The following is a 22,590-nucleotide window of genomic DNA, read 5'->3' on the forward strand; positions in this document are numbered from 1 at the left end:
CTCTGTCACCCAGGCTGGAGTGCAGTGGCGCAATCTCGGCTCACTGCAAGCTCCGCCTCCCGGGTTCACGCCATTCTCCTGCCTCAGCCTCTCCGAGTAGCTGGGACTACAGGCGCCCGCCACCACGCTCGGCTAATTCTTTGTATTTTTAGTAGAGACGGGGTTTCACCGTGGTCTCGATCTCCTGACCTCGTGATCCACCCGCCTCGGCCTCCCAAAGTGCTGGGATTACAAGCGTGAGCCACCGCGCCCGGCCACTACTTGTGTATTTTTTTATATAGCGCTTATAATCAATTTATCCAACTCCAGAAAAAAATACTACTGATTATATTGGAATGCCTTTAATTTACACATTAACTTAAAAACAACAGTTTACTTTATAATGTTAAGCCATGCTTTTCAGGAATCAGGCGCATCTTTCTCCTTGATTTCCTTTTGGGTTGTTCAGGAGAGTTTTAAACATAGGTATTGAAATTTCTTGTTAAATGTGTTTCTTGTTTTTGTTGTTGTTGTTATTGTTGCAAATGGGTGTGCACCATCCATAAAAACTTCTAGCTCATTATCTATAAAATGAATTTTATTGATTTTGCCTGTAAATTTTATAGTCTGCTAACTTACTAAATTATTTTATTGGTATTTGTTTGTGTTCATATTTGTGTTTGTTAATATTGTTGTTTTTTGTGATCTCTTGAGGTAAACAATTATATCTGTAAACTGAGATCCCATTACTGCTGCTTGCAATTGTTTTGCCTTGAATTGGTTTATCTTGTCTGGTTGCAATGGCTAATATTTTCAACACAATGTTAAGTATTAATGGAGGTAGCTGTAGTACTCATATGGTTTTCCTGTCTTTATCCAGAACGCATCAGATGTTTCTTCTTTAAGTAATATACAGACTTTTGGACTTTACACACACACAAACACACACACACACAAACACACACATATATATATAATATGTCAACAAAATTATTCAATTCTGTTTTATATTAAATGTACTTTAATCATGAAATAGTTTTTAATTTTATCAAATGTTACTATCTCACACTTAAATATAAACCAAAAGCTAAGATCACTTGTAATTTGAGGAATGACTTCAATAATGAGAAATGGTTCCTCAAAATAAAACAAGAACAAATGGGAAGACAGAAAACACGAGCAATGCAAGCAGAAGAGAATTATGGGAAAATTACAATTGAGGTCCACAGAAAGTTAGGAGAGAAATAATTGTATTTTGTAAAACAAGGTCATGACAATATAAAAAAATGAACAAAAACGCCTATAACTGACATCCTATTTGCTGGTGAGAAAATGAAAACTTTCTCAGGAAGATCAGGAACAAGACAAAAATGTCTCTCTTCCCACTCTTTTTCAACATCATATTGAAGTCCTAGCTAATGCAATAAGACAAAAAAAAATAGACATATCTATTGGAATGTAGAAATGAAGCTGTATTTCTTCATAGATGACATGACCATCTATGTAGAAAATCTGAAAGAATCGAAAAATAACTCTTGGAAATAATAAGCAATTGCAGCAAAGTTGCAGGATACAAGATTAATATATAAAATTCAATTGTTTATTATATACCAGCAATGAACAAGTGGAATTTGAAATGTAAAACACAATGCCATTTCCACTAACATTTTCAAAAATAAAATACTTAGGAATAAATGTAAAAAATTTACAAGAAAACTACAAAACTCTGATGAAAGATATCAGAGGAACTAAATGAATGGTGAAATATTCAGTGTTCATGGATAGAAAGACTCAATATTGTAAAGAAGTCAGTTCTTCTCAAGTTGATCTATAGATTTAACGCAATCCCAATCAAAATCACAGCAAGTTACCTTGCCTTATATAGACAAACTGTTTCTAAAGTTTATATGAAAGGCAAAAGACCCAGAATAACCCACACAATATTGAAGGAGAAGAACAAAGTTGGAAAACTGACAGTATCTGACTACAAAACTTACTATGAAATGATAGTAATCAAGACAGTGTATTGGCAAAATAATCAACAAATACATCAATAGAACAGAATAGTGTGGAAATAGACCCACATAAATAGTTTACTGATCTTTGACAAAGGAGCAATGGCAATAGAATGGAGCAAAGATAGCCTTTTCAACAAATAATGCTGAAACAACTGGACATCTACATGCAAAAAATGAATGTAGACATAGACCTTGCACTCTATAGGATCAGAAGAGAGACAAAGATCAAGTTACTGCTACGGGATTTACAAGTTAACATTCACTGGTTGTACACACACATACAATGCTAGAGGCACTTGTATCATCTCTCATTGTTCCTTATTTTTTAATAGAGATAAATGTATTTATTCTTGCTCTTGAGGATAAATTTTAGGAGTTGAAAATAAATACTCCTTCCACAAAAACATACTAAAACTAAAATTATTTTCAATGATTTCCCATGGGAAATTTACCTATACTTTGCCACCAAACTCTCTCCTGCAATAGTCTTTCTTATCCCAGTAAATAACCATCCCATCCTTCCTTTTGCTTAAGCTAAAACTGTTTTTCTCCACTCTCTCAATCTCCATTTTTAGTCCATCAGCAAATCCTGTTTCATCTACTTTCAAAATGTATCCAAAATTTGATCATTTCTCCCCAGATCCATGGACACCAACCTAATCCTAGCCACACTCACACACCCAGCCTTCATTACTACATTATCCTCTAACTCATCTCTCTACTTCTACCTTTACATCCTACATTATAACTTACATTATTTCTGTCTACTGTTCAGAACTCTCAAAATCTCCTAATCTCCCACAATGTACAAGCCAAGACCTTTACAATGGTCAATAAGGCCCTACCTGATTTGTCCTTCTAATACCACTCCACTTGTAGCTCCTACTGCTCTTCCTCAATCACTGCACCAGCCATCTTGACTCCCTTGTTGTCCCACAAACACACACTCCCTCCTCAGAGTGTACATATTCTTCCCTCTGCCTAGAACTCTCTTCTCCAAGACACCTGCAAGATTCACTCCTTTCCTTCCTTCAGGTTTTTTGTATGCCCCTTAAGTGAGGCTTTTCCAGGACCCACTACATAAAATAGCAACCTACCCTTTGAAATATCCCTATTCTACCCTTATCCTGCTTTATTTTTTCTCTTAGCACTTGTCACTCTCTGAAATTCTATATTCTACTTGCAGAGAGAAAAAACAAACAAGTTGACAAACAAATACAGAGAACGTCAGATAGTTTGCTAAATGTTTCCTTCTTTGGTTTAGCTCGCTAGCTAACAGGGCCTTATGATTAAAGGGACTTGATCTCTTAACTGTTATATTCAAAACACTAGAGCACCTGATATGAAATAGAGAATGTAGACTTCATGTGCATTTCTGTCAAAGCATGTTTCCTTAAATATAAATTATTTGTAATGGATAAGAACTTCAAATACAGATAGAATACTCAAAATATTTATTCTCTGACATAATAACTGCAGGTAATTTTAATAGGACTAGTTCCTATGAAAAGTACTCTCCACAGACCTTGTAGATTGAAGACATTTTTTTTCTTCAGGCCAGGTGAACTAAATCAAAGAAAGAAACATTTAGCAAATCCATCTGCAACTCTCATTTGTGCTCATTAAAAGACAGCTAATACTAAACCAAAGAGTGACTTCACACATTTCTAATGAAAAGGTCTCTTAGTTTGCGCTCATCAACTGGCCACAATTCTGGACAAGACTGAATGCGATCACTTGTTTATTGATCACTTTTTGTCTATTTTTACTATTACTTATCTCTGCATATAGAACTGGAATAGTGAAATTAGCTAAATTAGGATACAATAAAGCAAAGCCCTTTTAAAAACCATACTCTGCCTTTTATGTTCCAAGATACATACAAGTCTGCCCTCCATGTGCATTACAAGAGAAGTTTCTACAGTCGAACTTTTATATCAGTACGTTACTGTCAGACTAGATCTTAATTCTTTGTGTTCTGGCTACCATGATCATAATTTGAAATATAATTCTAGGAATCCATAGGAATCTTGGTAAGGTTAAAAATGCAACACCCTTAAGTGAAGCACAGAGGAAGACCTTCAGGGTGTCACTAAAATGAAATCTTTCTGCTGAAGCAAAGTAAAGTACAAAAGAGAGATTGAAAGACTCTGTAGGTCAATTGGAAATGTTTTATTCTTAAGAAAAATATATAATTGCCCATGAAAGGATTACAGTGAAAGAAATTTGCAGATACAGTCAATAGTAATGCCTCAACAAACTGTTTTTTTCTAAACTTTGAACACAATTATATTAATATCTTTATTCATTGCCTATCTGCCCTGAAACACAAAATAATTAGGATTTTAAAAAATATCATATATATCAATCAGGTAAGTATTTTTAAGTCTTACAACCTAAAACTATATATGTACATATGTACATATATATGTGTATATATGTATATGTGTATATGTGTACATATGTACATATGTGTATATGTGTACATATGTGTATATGTGTACATATGTACATATGTGTATATGTGTATATGTGTATATACGTATATATGTACATATGTATATGTACACATATACATACATATGTGTATATATGTACACATATACGTGTATATGTGTATATATGTACACGTTTTTAAAAAATAGGTATAGGTTGAGCCTCTCAAATCCAAAAATCCCAAATCCAAAATGCTCCCAAATCAGAAACCTTTTGAGGGCTGATATGACACACAAAGGAAATGCTCATTGGAGCGTTCTGGATTTCAGATTTTTGGACTTGAGATGCTCAGCCAGTAAGTATAATGCAAATACTCCAAACAAAAATCCAAAACTTGAAACATTTCTAGTTTCAAACATTTTGGACAAAGAATGCTCAATCAGTATCAGATTGATGGATTTTTAGTCTTTTAACTCGTTCAGTTTTTGAATATCGTCCCCACAAAATAAATCCCAATTTAAATCAAGTACTTGCAGTGATTCTCAACTGGAAAAAGGTCATTCCCCTTTGAGGGTTCAATAAATTCCTCGGTGGGGTTTCCTCAAACATTCTCTACTACAGACCTGATTAAATTACTGAAATTCTAACACTGTGGTTCTCAAAGTGTGGTTCTTTGGCCGTCAGCATCAGCATCACCTGAGAACCTGTTAGAAATCCAGATTCCTGGGTCCCACCCTAGACCTATGGAATTAGAAACTCTGACTATGGGCCCCAGCAATCCATGTTTTAACACATTTTCTAGGTAATTCCAATGCGTTTTGCTGCATCATTTTGGAGTGTGCACGGTATCAAACAACCCTGCAAAAATAGTAGCCTGCTTGCTTTTCCATTTTAGGTCTCTACGTCTATTGCCAAATGTAAAGGGTAGACTGCAGACCAAATTTTGCATGAAGCATTAGTGGTGGTGGGGCAGTCTAATTCTTCTATCATTGCCTATTGTTTTAGAGCTTCACAGTCTTCAATCAGAAGTTGCAAATTAACATGACTAAGCCATTATCTTATTGTTGGCTTCACCAGCCCCACAATATAATTCTTCAAGAATGGCATTATATGCCCTCTCACAACCTCTCTTCTTCACTCCCAAAGATCTCCCTTGCTACTACCCACTTGACAAGTCATACTTCTTTGATTATTACACATTTCTACATGCAATTCCTTCTGCCTTCATCTTTCTTGAAATTGTCTCTGCGTAGACAACACCAGATATGTCACCATCTTTTAAAAAGCTGTTATCCTCTCCAAGTAATTAGTCATTCTGTCTTCTATGTTCCCACAGCATTTCTACTGCATTAAAGATTATGTTTTATTTTAATTATTTGTTGATGCAATTGTTTCCTTTCTCAGATGATAATCTCTTGGAGAGGGAAAACCATGTTGGGTTGTGCCTTCATCACTGTATGACAGTATGATTAGCACACAGCTGGCATTCAGTAAGTATTTGTTAAATGTTGAAAGGTTATTTTAGTAAACATATATCTCTGATAGGATGGTACCAGAGTGTCAATTGTTCTTTCCAAGATAAAAATACTTCACTAATGTCCATATATGTTGTTTTGCTAGAAAGCAAAATAAAATCAGATAAATAATGGATTGGCCCATCAGCCATAAAGAATTGGTGTTTTTTGCTAGCAACAATCATGCTAATTGGTAAATATTTACATATGCAAGCTAAATATGCTTAGCACTGAGACCACTCCAGAAAATACAGGTGTAATCAATAATTCCAGTTTTCTTGTATCAGGACATGGTAACTTAGATACCAAAACATTTACCTTCTAAAAGGAATTGTCAAGATCTCAGTAACACTGGGTTGATAAACAACAACATATTTCTTCTAAGAAACTTCTTTACTATTAACAATAAGTGATTCATCTTTTAATAAAAACAGTGAGACCTATCACAATCCATTTTTGTCTCACTAACTGAGTAATATCCTTTGCTACTTAGGTACTTTGCAAAGATTGTTTCAGGAAAACATTCAAGGGAATGGTTCTCAGTAGATTAAACCATTTAGTATAATCATCTTGATTCCAAACACAAACACATCATTCGACAAGTCATCTTAACACCAAGTGTAGATGTTAGGGAGTTCACATGCCAGTAAAGTGGTATTTTGAATTTTGTATAAAACTGTTTTAATATTCAAATTATCATTTAAACACAATAATTTGTTTATGAGTAGTAGAAATAAAAAGCAGTATTTGTAAATGAAAATATCCAGTTTAGATAAGTACACTGAAAACTAAGACTACTTCACTCACCAAAACTCAGTATGTAAAAATATTAACATTTAAAATACAAACAGTTCTTGACTTAAGATATTTTGACTTTATAATAGTGCAAGGTGATACATTTACTAGAAACTGTATTTTGAGTACCCATACATGCGTTCTGTTTTTCACTTTCAGTACAGTATTCAATCAATTACATGAGCTAGCTTTATTATAAAATAGGTTTGTGTGAAATGATTTTGCCCAACTCTAGGATAGTGTTAAGCTAGCACATTTAAAGTAGGGTAGGCTAAGCTATGTTGTTTCATAGGTTAGGTATATTAAAGGCATTTTTGACTTCTGATATTTTCAACTTATGATGGGTTTATAGGGACCTAACCACACAAGCTGTGGGGCGTCTGTATTAGAAATCATTCAGAACGAATCAACTAAAAAACTTCCTAAACAATGGTTGCATTTTGGGGTTACTAAACATTCAAAGGTAGATTAAATCCTCTGTGAGTGAGCAAGCATTTAATACTGCCTGTTATTGAGTCTTCACTGTCTCCAACCCCCCTGCCTGCTTCTCATAGGACTTAGCAATTTGATGATGTGTCCCAAAAATGCATTATTGGGTACGTGGAATTTTTGTCCCAACAATAATAGGCATGGAAACATCATGAGTTTTAGAGTCCATTTTCTTGGGTTCTAGCTTCATCTCTTCTATTTACTGTGAGCAAGCCACCTAAGTTCACATTTTACTCATCTTGAATACTTGTATCATATGATTATTGGAGCAACTAACCATATACATATAATTTTCAGTAGGATTTTTAACATCATGGTATACATAAACAAAGAGTTCCCAATCCTCACTATTTCTGAAACGAGGATTTCTATAAGTTTCCTGTATCAATATTCATCTCTCCAAAATAATTGCACTAAATAATTCAATTGTTGCCAAAGTCTTGTACAGGCTGCTCATCAGCATCCAGAGACACAGTTCACTGTACGTCATCTTCTCTAATGATTTAATTCTTCCTATTATCAGATAAAAATAAACAGGAAGCCAGGGGCACAGGAGTCATTTGTAAAACCTTCCATGGCACAATAGCTCTGCTCAATTACTTCTGTTAAAGCAGGCACATTGCACAATAGTTATATATAAATGTGTTAGTTATACACAGATTTAGAATTAACTTACACAACGGAGAGGTACGTATATATTGTTACCTCCTTCACTGAAATAATGTTTTGCCACTTTGTCCCAGTATCATCCTTTTATTAAAAAAACTTCTAAGCTCATTTTAAATATAGAATATGTTTACTGGGTGTGTGTATGGGTGTGTGTGCGCGTGCGTGTGTGTGCGTTTGTGTGTACGTGTTGAGGACATGAATTGGCATACAGAGTGTAGTAGGATAATAACACATGAGTAAATGCTCTGTTTTCCCTGTTTGATGCCAAGAAGGTAACCAAAACCATAATCAATAAAGAAATGAACAAGTATCCAGAGGAAAATCACCCATCAAAAACTTTGGTTCTGAAAATCTAGATTCATACTAAGGATTGATACATTGTCCCAATTGAACAGGATATCGGAATATGGGGACAGTGGAAATTTGCAATCAGTCAGATTAAAGAGAGGTTTAATGAGCTTCCTCAAACACAGAAAGGGATGAAGTTGTGAAGGCCAACATCCTACTCCCTTTACAGAGTTTCCAAATGTTGTGCTGAGACAACCTACTTAAATGGCTGTAGAGGCCAGATACTAAGCACAGAGCATCATCAGCAAAACCTTCTGTGTTCAAGCAAGGCAGGGCATTGTGGACAAGCTGTCCTTTATGTAGTCATGTTTACTTGGCTATTAAGCATATCAGCTATGACCAAAATGCACTGAAAACCAAGACACTTACAGTATTCTGGACTCTACCTGGCCCTTCAGAATGGAAGTGGGAAGAAGTAGAAGAATGCAAAATGTTATGGAGATGGAATTTCTCACCAGTCAGATTGTTGGGGTTACTAGTTGCTGCAGGAATGTAGCATCCAATGTAGAGAAACAAGGAAATACGGCTTATTACAAACTAGGTTGTAGAATTAAAATTCATGTGCATTTCAATAGCATCATAAAATTATGGAGTTAGGAACACAATGATTACAACTAAAATGTCATGTTCTCAAGAAGACCAGGTAACAGCATGGAAAATAATAGAAGTAAATAAGAAGGGCAGATTCAGTAGAAAAAAATTCATAAATATATACATTTTTCAATTCAATTCAGAAAATATATTACATAATGACAAAAATGGGAATAGTTTGTGTTTATATGATTTACTATTTATGATGTCCTTTAATATATGTTTTGTTACAAGTAGGCATGAACATATAAGAAAAATAAGACTCAGAGAATTTCAATTTTATATTTACCTTTCTTTTCAAATAAATTAAAGTATGGATATAATGTTTTCTCCTAAGGTAGACAGTAGTGTAAAGAAGCCTGCTTTATCAAAAAATAATGTGCTGGTGGGGTTGTGGAGAAAATGGGACACTTATACACTGTTGGTGGGAGAGTAAATTAGTTAAACCATTGTGGAAGTCAGTGTAGTGATTCCTCAAAGAGCTAAAAACAGAACTACCATTCAACCTAGCAATCCCATTACTGGGCATGTACCCAGAGAAATATAAATCATTCTATTATAAAGACGTGCATACATATGTTCATTGCAGCACCATTTACAACAGCAAAGACTTGGAATCAACTCAAATGCCCATCAATGATAGACTGGACCAAGAAAATGTGGTACATATACACCATGGAATACTATGTAGCCATAAGAAAGAATGAGATCATGTCCTTTGCAGGGACATGGATGGAGTTGGAGGCCATTATCCTTAGCAAAATGATGCAGGAACAGAAAACCAAGTACTGCACGTTCTCTCTTATAGGTGGGAGCTAAATGATGAGAACACGGGCTGGGCGCAGTGGCTCAAGCCTGTAATCCCAGCACTTTGGGAGGCCGAGGCGGGCAGATCACGAGGTCAGGAGATCGAGACCATCCTGGCTAACACGGTGAAACCCCGTCTCTACTAAAAATACAAAAAATTAGCCGGGCGTGGTGGCGGGCGCCTGTAGTCCCAGCTACTCGGGAGGCTGAGGCAGGAGAATAGCGTGAACCCGGGAGGCGGAGCTTGCAGTGAGCCGAGATCACGCCACTGCACTCCAGCCTGGGCGACAGAGCGAGACTCCGTCTCAAAAAAAAAAAAAAAAAAAAAAAAAAATGATGAGAACACACATTGAAGGGAACAACACACACTGGGGCTTATCAGAAGGTGGAGGGTGGGAGGAGGGAGAGGATCAGGAAAAATAATGGGTACTAGGCTTAATATCTGGGTGATGAAATAATCTGTACAACAAACCCCCATGCCACAAGTTTACCTATATAACAAACCTGCACATGTACTCCTGAACTTAAAAGAAAGTTAAAAAAAGAAAGCCTACTTTACTGACTCACAAGTTTAGTGTTAATTTACACTACATCATGCTTATCATGCTGGCTAAAAGGTAAATTAAAAATAAATCCTGCAAAAAGTATGTCATGTCAATTTATTTTATCACATGATGTTGTCCAAAGAGGGTGAGTCCTGGCTTTTTAATGTGGACATACATGTTGCAGCAATGAAGAGGTAAATGAACTGTTGTGGCAGGCCGGGTCTCACTAACGCAGGCCTCCACGACAACTGTTTCAGCACTGACTGAGTGGTGAAGTTAAATATTAAAAGTTGACAGAGCCAGCGCCCTTATACAAAGGCTGGAAGGTAACAAAAGCCCACCAAGAGTTTTGCCCAGGCCTTTCCTGGGCCTTGAAGCATGACAAGATAATGAAGGAATTCTTAACAGGACCCTTTTAGGATTAAAAAAGTTTTATTGGGGGTCTGAAGAAACTCCCCAGGACTCCACAAACAAGTTTACTGGGGGTCTGAAGGAACTCCCCCAAACTCCATGATTTAGCAGGAGATAAGATAAGGGTAATCATCCCAGCACCTGGACCCATTTAGATAAAGTAAATTTACTGAGGCTCCAGAGGAAGGTCTTCAGAAATTAGATCTTAGTTATAGATTGGAAGAAGTTAATCATTTATGTCTTTAGATGAATACACACTTACATGTAGACATATAGCATAGAAGGTAATATAAGCTCTGGAAGAATTTATAATTTTGAGTTCGTCTGAGGATAATTTCCAGGCCTTCTCCCTGTAACCAGTTAAAGAAATAAAAACTCCTTCCTTTTCCAGTTCATCTGCATCTCGTTATTGGGCCACAAGAATAAGCAGCCCAACCCTCAGTTTGGTCCAGGAACACTATCACATCATGGGCTTTTGTGAAGACATTAGATGAAACTAATTATGCATTTCTACTTCATTTAAGTCAAACATGCATACTATGTTGGAAAAAAATCAGAAGAGTGAAGTATGGAAATAATGATGATCACTAAATTCAGTATAGGATCAAAGCCATCACATCACTCATTGGGAGATAGTTTATCTCTCTCAATTGATCTAGCAGTAAATATTTTTTCCCATAAACTTTTTTCTCAAACACAAACATTAAGCACATTTTATGACAAAATGATTTTTGGTCATGTTTTCAAAACTGTACTTTCCTTTAATAAGCTTGCATGGATGAGCAAGATTTTTATAATGTGAATTATATTTGTCATAGAGTATACATGAGGCTTTTTAAAGGATTATAACATATCAATAAATTACATGGAAAGAATATTTACCCTGAATTAATCTTATCTAGAAATGGTTTTGTGTTTATGTGGAGATAAATATTGTTCAGTTATCTCTATATAATAGATGTGATAAATCACATTCTAGTAGAATTTTTTGGAATCAAAGGTTAATAGAAGACTTATTTTAAAAAGAGATAGGGCTTATTTTTAAAATGGTACCGGGAAAGTGGAAAATCAGTTAGATTTACTGCAAAGACACATTTGGCTTCAAATGACGCCACAACAACAAGGATACATTTAATCACATTTATTTCCTTAAAATATCCCTTCCATAGCTTTACAAAATAACAAGGAAATATTTTGTTGTCTCTCTATAATTTACAAATATTATATAAATGTGTGTATAAAAGGCAATGAAAAATTATCATCTGTCTGTCGTAAATTAGACACAGATAGACATTAATACGACTGTAAAAATGAATATGAGTTAGATTTATTAGTGAGGCATTTTTATAGTTGTATGAATGTGTGTGTGCCTGTGTCTAATTTACCACACAGACAGATAATTTTTCATTGCCTTTTTTCTCATTTTAAAGTCTTCTTCAACACAATTTTTCCACTCAGTTTTTCTTCTGTTCCTAAAGTTAGCATACATTTAATGATTTGTACTACTGGCCTAGTATATTTATTATATTTATATAGTGCACTAGTAATAAACAATGAGGTTATATAGAAGATATACATTCCTGCCTTTGATGGGCTCACATTTTAGAGCTTTCTTCATAAAGGTTACCAGATTCCCTCTAAGCTCAGATTACTGCTTTCTCAGACCACCCACACTGAGCCCACTCAGTTCTACTCCATTCATCAATTAACCAAAAACTCCCAAATAACTGTGCAGATTCCATGAGATCAGGAGATTCCACTTCAACTAATTTGTGTATCCTACAGGGCTAGAATTCTGCCGAAAGGCATGCAGCGATGCAATAAATTGCCAAATGATATATATATCACAATTATGTTTATCTTTTGGTATCACCAAGTGGCTTAAACTGAATCAACTAGCTTCCTCTAAATTCCCATCTTCTTCAAAAGTGTCTAAAATAATGTAGTCACTTAGCTAAGTTTTGACAGAAAAGAATAAGAAAAAAGATTCTTTTCAAGTTCTCAAAATTAGAAGTTAGTGCACACGTATATATACATTTTACCTTTAAATAAGTTTTCTCCTCTGTCTTTGTAAACTTTTATTTCTATTCCTGACACCTAGGATATGCTTGATAATAGAATTTCTGTACTTGAAAGGATGGTGAGTCTCCTGATCAATTATAACAGAATTAGGGAGAACATTTGTAATATAAATGAAAAGTGTGAGTTGAATTAGAGGATGCAAATATTTTGGAAGAAAACAATAAATGTACTCATATATGTGAATATTTTACAGTTTTAAGATATGGGCATTCGTAAGGACAGAAAAAAATATACCGAATTGCTCTGAGGCAGTGCTAACAATATATAAATAGAGATGGATTGGATATCAAGCTTTGATTTGTATATTAACAGGTGAGTTGTGATAAATGATAACGGAAAAGGTTAATGCACAGAGCAAAGAACTATTTCAATTTGTGGGAATGAGGATACACAGTACTTGTCATGTTTACACACCTTTTAAAAATTACTCTAGTTCAATTCAAGGATTCAGAGTATTGCTACATTTATTATTTCAGAAAATTTCTTCACAATTCTGATTTGTCTGTATGTTTGTTTGAAAATATATCTCGTCTGCTTCAGAATTCCAAAACTTAAAAATGTCAATGATGTCAGTATACACAGCAATTAAACTATATATAACCATCTTATAAATATTCAGAGAATTATGAATACCTATCCTAAATATCCTGGGTTTATTTTTTAATTATTCTTCTATATTTGTATTGTTATATTTTATTTCACTTAGCTAAAAAAGTTGAGGATTTAAAAAAATTTTTTTAAATACATGTTTCTGTTTATGCTGTAATAGAAATTTATTAATTATCCAGCAAGTAAATAAAATGAACTTTTATCAGTTAAAATTCAGTAAGTTAAAGAGTACATGGCAACATTCTGCTACCAAATACCACTAAGAATAGACGATATTCTAAAAATGTTTGTCATAGAAAAGGAAGAACTTTTGAGATTGGATCTCCTAGTGGATTGTTTTTGGATCCATTATCAGGGTTTTTACAAAATCAGACCCATAGAGGGAGTAATTCATAGCTATTAAGAGCATCAGGCATTTTAGTAGAAATTTTCACTTTTAGTGACTCTTTAAATCATTACAATAAGAAACAAAACATCCATTATCAAAACTATGCCACTCTTAAAGCGTTGGGTTTAAGGGCCATATTTTATTAGCTTTATTTTTCCATTATCTAGATTTGATGTCTCAATTAAGCAATCAATATATACATATACAAACATTCATGATGGAAACATAAGAAAACCAACTCACCAAACATTTGATTGATTTACCCAAATCGAGAATAATAATTAAAATGCAAGTCTTTTAAACCTTGACATCCCAATAAATCTCCATATAGTTTATTCCTAATACTAGTTTTCAAGGTAAGAATATCTTGCTCTGTGTTCACCTATAATCATCTAGAGTTGTGCTATTGATTAGAAATTGAGTAGTATTTGCAAAGTAAGTAAATATTAAGAGTATGGATTGAAGCCTGCACAAAAACAAGATGAACTTATTGTCTTTGATCATTTGAAATATGCTCTAAATTATAGTGGCTGAATACACCCAAAGCAATTATATTGTTTTTCTTGAACTTGGTAAAGACCAAGAGGGACAAAAAAATGATAATTTTCACAATAAAATTCCTTCATATCTTCTTCTACTGTGTGACATATTCTAGCTACTTGATGGAAGATTGCAGCTATATAAACTCTGATGACTAGAAGAATCAAAGATATACATTTTATACAATTAAATAGTGTATCTTTGCCATATCTTCTGCTGTTTACTCCTTAAATAAAAGTGAACATAATATTCCCAGATTTGCACAGCTAAAATAAAATGACACTATGAGAAAAATAAAATGGATTTTTAAGATACATGGGTACATAGTCCATTTTGAAAATTTCACAACTTAGATCTTAAAAGTAAAGTAACAAACCATTCTTACCTTAGAAAATTGCGCGTTTACCCATTTTGTGAATGTTTTCTTTTGAACATCTTCTCTTTCATCTAAAATGCAAAATAAAAAAATAAAAGTTAGGAAGCAACTTTAAATATAATTCATATTTCACAACCAAAGTAACTTTCCATCATGATGTGTTAGTGTTATTTTACATTTAGTATTACATTCATTGATAAATGGAATTAAACATGAGTGATGCTGGTTTGGGGCATCCAAATTAAAATTATATCTGAAAAATGTCCAGGTGTGGTGGCTCACGCCTGTAATCCCAACAGTTTGGGAGGCCGATGAGAACGGATCACTTGAGGCCAGTAGTTTGAGACCAGCAAGGCCAACATGGCGAAACCCCATCTCTACTGAAAATACAAAAATTAGCCAGGCATGGTGGCATGCACCTGTAATCCCAGCTACTTGGGAGGCTGAGGCAGGAGAAACATTTGAATCAAGGAGGTGGAGGTTGCAGTGAGCCGAGATCATGGCACTGCACTCCAGCCTGAGCAACAGAGCAAGATCCTGTCTCAGATTTGTAATATCTGAAAAATAATTAATATGACCAAACCCATAGTCATTCAAATACCGTATGATTATAGAAAAATAGTCTCATCTGAGTAATAGTATTTATTCCCCAGTTATGAATAGATACTCCAGTGTAATTAAAAGAAACTCTCAGCTGTCATTTACTCTGAAAAACTATTTCGGAGCCTTTCCCCATGCCATCCACCCAACCATGTAGAAATGATTATTCCTTCCTTTGCAGCATCTACATACTCTAACGTGGGCCTGATCTCACTATGGAAGAGGTTTCCTGATGAGCAGGAGCATGGTTTAGTTATCTTTGCTTCCCAGAACTTAGCACACTGTCTGAAGAAATTAAGAGCTCAGAAAATACATCTGACAAATACGCGAATGCTTTAAGGGAGGGGAGATTCTACAACTCTAAAATTTCTAGGACCTCTTTTCATCTAAAAGTCAGAAAATTTCAAATAAAAATGCAAATGATACTCTTCATGGCTTACATATAAATGCTCAAAGAAAAAATCCCCAAAGATTGATACTAAGAGATTAGGGAGAAAAATTATTAAAAAACAGCTTCACAGAATTCATGCTTCTACAAATGTTCTTTTTGTCCCTAAACTGGAAATTAGTATTAAGTCAAATGGACAGAAAAATCATCAGTCTTGGTATATTAAAATGTTTTTCTCCAAGCAAAAGACTATTTTTTAACTATTGTAAATATAATCATATTAGTTAATGTTCAGTAAATGAATGCATCTGAGAGATATTTAAAATTGATAAATTTTATATTTTATTTACTTGGATCAAAAGAACTGTTATTAAAATGCCCTTTACAAAGTAATCATATTTGCTCTCATATTTTTTTAGTAGTAAATCTCCATTGCTTCTCTTAAAAACATACGGAATCGCTTTTGCATAACAAATATATACATGCACTAAAAATACTTGTTTATCTTTAAATCACAATACTAATCTATAAGTAGATTCCTTTAATCAGTATGAGAAATAACAGTGAATAAATAAATTTCAAACTGTCATCTTAGGTGAGAAATTTTATTTAGCATTACAAAATACATTTTTCTTATTTATGTTATTCACACAAGCTTCTATATGTATGTTCAATATCAACATTATTCATATGGTATATGATAAATCTTAGCTACAATATGGAAGTATTTCCTTTGTTGACAAGGGTGAATAAATAAAAACAGATAGTAATAGTTTTCAAATCTATGCTAGCCTCCTTCAAATCTTTACTTTCATAAAATTAATACTAGCCCTTCCAAAATACTTTAAAAAGAAATGGAACATTTCAAAAGGTCAAAATTAAACCATCTTCATTGACTTTCTGGAGGAAGATTGGTCAACACATCATTTATCAGTAGTATACACATATATTCCTAAAGGTAAATGACCTTATTTGCAATTCCACTTATTTTTCCTACATGTGCATGCATACCTTCTGTCAGAAAGCAGAGAGTAAATCAGTCAGTTGAAAGCATACATTCAGATGTCTTTGAAACATACCCAAAACCCTCTGCCAAAAGCTCAATATGAGGTCTTTTGAAGTGATTTAATCTAGAGGCTTTTAAGTGAAAAATACGTAGTAGAATAAAATTTTTATTCTTTTCAATTATATGGACAAGGAGCAATTTTTAGGTAAGCATCGAAGGTGGCACGAAAACCTTGACATTATGTGCAAAATGTTACGTATTTACTGTGTAAATAACACTAAATGTGAGCTTCAACGTATAAATATCTTTGCTAGTTGTCCTCTCTTACCTCTATGTCTTTAATACAAGAAAAATATGTCTTCAATGAATTCTTGTTTTATTTTGGTATAGTAACATATATTTTCTTCAACATAATAATTATTAATACAATTAATTGTATTATTATTATAAAATATATAACAATTCTTAGTGCCTTACTATTCATAAGGTTGTTTTAATTATGTCATCTCAATCTGTATGTAATTTACTACTTTATACATAAACACAAGCTGAGAAGGAATAAAGCTATTAAGTGACAAATGAACTTGATATAGATTTTCTGAATCAAAGTCCATGGCTTTTCACATTGACCAGATATCTATCATTTATATCATAATTGCATAATTAACAATACAGAATGCCATAAGATAATCAGAGTCACAAAAGGTGAACATATTAACACAAACGCAAAATAACCATGAAATCAGAGCTTCTATTTTGAACAACTCAAGGAGGTTCCATGTATGTTGTAACCTATGTGAATAGCGTCCTGGAATTTTGCAGTGCATAACTTATTTGTCTGTATGAACTGATCTAGACTGAATAATGAATCTTCCTTAATGGTGCTGGATGATATGGTTGTTAATACTTCAAATAATAATGCTCTTACATTTACTAATTGATATCTGGTATTTCAATTTTCATCTTATATATCATTATGGAAATATTTTAACATCCAAAAATCAATCAAAATTTGTGTCCACACTTTTAAATTACCCATAAATATATATTTCATATAACCAAAATAATATTCTTTCTTTTTCACTTATTTTATCATAAATAACATATAGGCTGCTCTTTCTTTTTGTTTGCTATTAGAGACTAAATCACAATAAACATGTTCATGCACTCACTTCTTTTTTGTTTTTATAATTGTCTTCGAATAAATTATCAGTTCAACATTGTGAAAACCTTTATGACTTTTGTAAATACCTTGATAATACTTTCCAAGTGATCACACCCACTTCTACTGGTACCTGAAAGAATGAGGTTGGGAATTATCTCAGCAGCAGGTATGTCATTGATAGGAGTTTTGTTGCTATAGTCTTTTAAGGTATTGCTGCTTTGTTTGGATGTAAGGAGATCCTTGATGTTTGCTTTAATTATAATTAATTTGATTACTAATGAAGTAGAAGATGTTTCATGCATTTATTTATTCTGCATGTTCCTATTTTTGTCAAAATACTTGTTTATATCCTTGCTCATGTATCTATTGAGTATTTAATATTTTAAAATTAATTGGAATGAGATAATTATATATTGGTAATTCTTAAACATTTCAAGTCATGGGCTCCATTTGATTATCTGATGAAAATAATGAACCTTCTCTACAGAAAAATGTCTACACATACATATTTGCATACAGTTTCATAGAGTTCACTGACCTCCCTGCAGAAAACTCCTATTACCATAAAATCCAAGTTAACGATCAAAATTAAGCTACTTACTTTTAGTCGGTGAATGAACATATTTTCCCAAGTGGTCATATGCCTTTTAATTTTTATTTTATTATGTTAAAATTTTATATTTATTTACTTGAATTGATATATTTTTATTGCTATTTGTCATATTGCTTAAAGTTGACTATTTTAAGTTGTATACCCTTAGTTAACCGAAAGCCACCATACATACACATCACACGTATATAAATTGTTCTAGAAACTATTTTGATATGTTAACATGAAGTATATTTCTGTAGTCACATAGTCTATAGTAAAACATATTAATGTGCAATCAGCAACAAAGCAAATGAGAAAAGAATAAAGTGATAGCTGTTTTATTACAAAATGATTATATGCTCCTGTTTAGTCATTTCAAGTAGCACACATTCTATTTCATTTCCTTTGGGTTTGTTTATAACTGATTTTATTTTACTAATAAAAATATGCATGTGCATATTAATATGAGAGGCAAAGAAGAAAATCTCTCTTAGGAAAATTTACTTGAAAACTGTTCCCTGGAGATGTCAAGAAGTGAAGAACCACTACTTCATAAATTGCAAAAACTGACCAACGTTTTATTTTATTCTCTCTATGGGGAAAACCCACACATAAAATTAGCTTTCTAACATGACATAAAAATTGTATTTCCTCTCAGAAATCTTTAACCCCTTCTAATAAAGTTATTTTTATTCAGTATATGTGGCCTTTCATATTTTTTAAGATTAGTACAATGACCTTTTACCCTGTTATTAACTTTTATATTCCTTAGTCCCTCAGGAATATAAATGTGGGATATATTAAATTGCAATATTCATGATTCACAAGAGCAAGTTACTGCAGAAGAATGATACTGGGCAAACTGAGGAAACATTAAATCTGTGGAACTGGCTTCCAGTCGCTTTGCAGGACTTATTAGAATTGTGGCCTTAAAATTGCCAAGCCTCAGCCTCTTTAACTGTGAAATGAGAATATTAACTGCTTTTTAACTCACGGAGCTATTGACAGGATATAATGAGATCATTTACTTATGTAATAATTTATAGAATAATTATTTACAGAATGCTTACTGTGTCCTGGCCATTGCACTAGTTACTGAAAATATAAACAAGATTCAGTCTGGGAGAGCTCTTAGCCTAGTAGATAATAGATACATCATAGATAAATATGAAACATTTTGCATAAACAAAAATATATATAAATTTAAAGCGTATTATAGGAGCATGGAGAAAGGAATATGTAGCCACATGGGTGTTAGGAAAGATATTTTGGAGAAGGTAATGGGTAGGTTGAGTTTAGAAGGATGAGAGAAAGTAAAGAAGGAATAAAGGTAGGAGGAGGATAAAGATGAATCTCACTGAGCAGACAGTAAGGACAAGGACAGAGTGACAATAAACTGAAAGTACATGCTCATTCACTATGCAATTCTGTTTTGTTGCACTCTAAAATGTGAGAAAGGGAGTAGCATGGAATGAAATTGCAATGAGAGTTAGGAGCGAGATGCTGGAGAGCCTCCACAAGACCTCTTCTCTGCTATCAGATAAGACAATGTAAGTGAAAGCATTTAAAAACTGGGGGAAGAAAAAAAACAGAAAAATAGTTCTATAAACACTAAAAATTATTCCCATTACACAGAGCAATTAACCATAATCTGTACAAGAAAATAACATTTTTTTGACACAGGGTCTCTCTCTGTTCCCCAGGCTGGAGTGCATTGGAACCATCACAGCTCACTGTAACTTCAGACACCCGGGCTCAAGCAATTCTCTCACCTCTGCCTCCTCAGTAGCTAGGACTATAGGCACACATCACCACATCTGTCTAATTTTTATTTTTTTTTCTTTTGTAAAGATGGGGTCTCCCTATGTTGCCCAGGCTGGTCTCAAACTCCTGAACTCCATCAATCCTTCTGTCTCAGCCTCCCAAAGTGCTAGGACTACAGGCATGAGCCACCACATTCAGCCTAGAAAAACATTTTTTAAATGATATTTCCTTGGGGGGCTAGTTAATATGTTAATTGAAGATCTTCATCCCTAATGTGACACAGAAAATGTATCTTTAAAAGGAGAAGGGAATATTAAAGTTGATACCAGTTTAGAAATACACGTAGTGAAGAAATGCAATGGGATGAGTTAATTTCACTTAAAGAAAGAACTATGAAGCCGGGCGCGGTGGCTCACGCCTGTAATCCCAGCACTTTGGGAGGCCGAGGCAGGCGGATCACGAGGTCAGGAGATCGAGACCACGGTGAAACCCCGTCTCTACTAAAAATACAAAAAATTAGCCGGGCGTGGTGGCGGGCACCTGTAGACCCAGCTACTCGGGAGGCTGAGGCAGGAGAATGGCGTGAACCTGGGAGGCGGAACTTCCAGTGAGCCAAGATCGCGCCACTGCACTCCAGCCTGGGTGACAGAGCGAGACTCCGTCTCAAAAAAAAAAAAAAAGAAAAGTAAAGAAAAGAAAGAACTATGAAGTAATATGGGAGAGCAATTAAGTTCAGTCTGTTCTCTGCTTCCACCAAACATGAGAAAAAAGAAAATGAAAAATATGGAAGATTAATGATAAACATTAGATAAGGTTATATGATACTTCGGAGCATTATAAAAGAAGGCAACAAATTTAGGACACATGTAGAAAATGGACTTACTGTGCCATTAATATTACAAAATGGCAATGCAGAGTGGAGGAGGCTGCAATGGAAAATGGCCTGAAAAATGCTTTCTATTAAATCTGAGTAATAGTCTTTGATTATGGGATTTTTCTACGGCCTGAGGTGACGTTAGTGGTCAGCTTATAATGAGGAGGTCTAAAATAATTAAACTTCTGAACAAAGAACAGAAAAACTGTTCATGTCAAAGATATTTCTTTCTTTCCCATTCACTTTACAATCAATGTAATGCGTCTTCACTGCTCATCACCCTACAAAGTTGTTCTTAATAACATCACCTACATCCTTTCTCATTTCCAAGAGAGAGAGTGACTGGATCAGAGCTGTAATCCCAGCACTTAGCATAGAATGTGTTACATAGTAGCGCTCAATGAAGGTGTTTTAAGTTAATGAAGACCAGATTTACTTTTTAGTCCTCTTCTAATTTTTCTCTTCTGCAGATGTTAATTCTATTAAACTCTGGTAGGCAGAATAATGCCTCCTCAAAAATGGCCACGTGCTAATCCCTGACATCTGTGAATAAATTATGCTACATGGCAAAGTGGAATTATTGCAGATAGAATTAGACTTTCTAATTAGCGAGCTTTTGATAGGAAGATTATCCCAGATTATCTGGGTGGGCAGGATGTAATCACAGGGGTCCTTAAAAGGGGGAAATATTGGCATAAGGGGAGAATTAGAAAGCAGTATGAGAAGGACTTGGTCCAAGGTGGCTGGTTTTGAAGATGTAGGAAGAAGGCCGTGAGACAAATAATGTGGGAATTCTCTAGAAAATGGAAAAGGTAAGGAGACAGATTCTCCCCTGGAGCATCCGAAAGTACACAGCCCTTTTGGCGTCATGATTTGAGCCCAGTAAGTTCCATTTTGGATTTCTGACCTGCACAACTGTCTGAGAATAAATGTATATAATTTTAAGCCACTAAATATGTGGTAATTTTATAGCAGCAATAGGAAACTAGTAAATTACATTTCATATTTAAGGCTATTAAGTGACAAATGTGTACTGACACCTACTAGGTGGTAGAAAAACAACTGTGAGAAAGACAGTGTCTCTAGCTTTTTTCCTTCTAGCTTAGTGAGAGGAGCAGACACAAAAAAAGGGTATGTTGATACAAATATACAGATAAGTTGCCTGATGAAGAAACTACAGAGTCCTGTTACAATCATATATTAAGGAAACTAACTTGAAAAATCCAGAGCTTCCTTGATGAAGTGACATCTCAGCTGAGTTTTGAAAGTTAATTAAGAGTAGAGAGACAAGTGGTAGAAAAGAGAACTCCAGAAAATCAAAAGAGCAGGTGGAAGTGTCAAGATGTGAGAGAAAGAGTATGGTCCTTTCCCAGACCTAGAGATGGTGGAGGAGGATAAAAGTGGCAGAGATGACCCTAGAAAAAGTGAAATTATCATCAACCTATTTATGAAGAGCCTGAAAATATAGCCAGAGGGCAGTTCGAAATCAAAGCAGAATTTTAAGTAGGGAAATAGCAATGCTAGGCTTGGCTTTTAGAAGTAAATTTCACAGTGTAGAGAATATTTGGGGATAAACTGTAAATAAGAGGACAGATGAGCTGATT

The 22,590-nt window shown here is 34.3% G+C and overlaps 1 protein-coding gene across 1 annotated transcript in view; it reads right to left on the reverse strand.

Annotated features, from left to right (window-relative positions):
• DMD (dystrophin) overlaps positions 1 to 22,590 on the reverse strand; it is a 2,251,240-nt gene that overhangs the window by 1,911,762 nt on the left and 316,888 nt on the right. The window contains exon 2 of the mRNA XM_032756167.2: positions 14,607 to 14,668. Coding sequence (XP_032612058.2) covers positions 14,607 to 14,668 — 62 coding nt within the window. The remainder of the gene's footprint in view (positions 1 to 14,606; positions 14,669 to 22,590) is intronic.

The sequence above is a fragment of the Hylobates moloch genome, unplaced genomic scaffold (assembly GCF_009828535.3).
Source record: "Hylobates moloch isolate HMO894 unplaced genomic scaffold, HMol_V3 SCAFFOLD_7, whole genome shotgun sequence".
NCBI lineage: Eukaryota > Metazoa > Chordata > Mammalia > Primates > Hylobatidae > Hylobates > Hylobates moloch.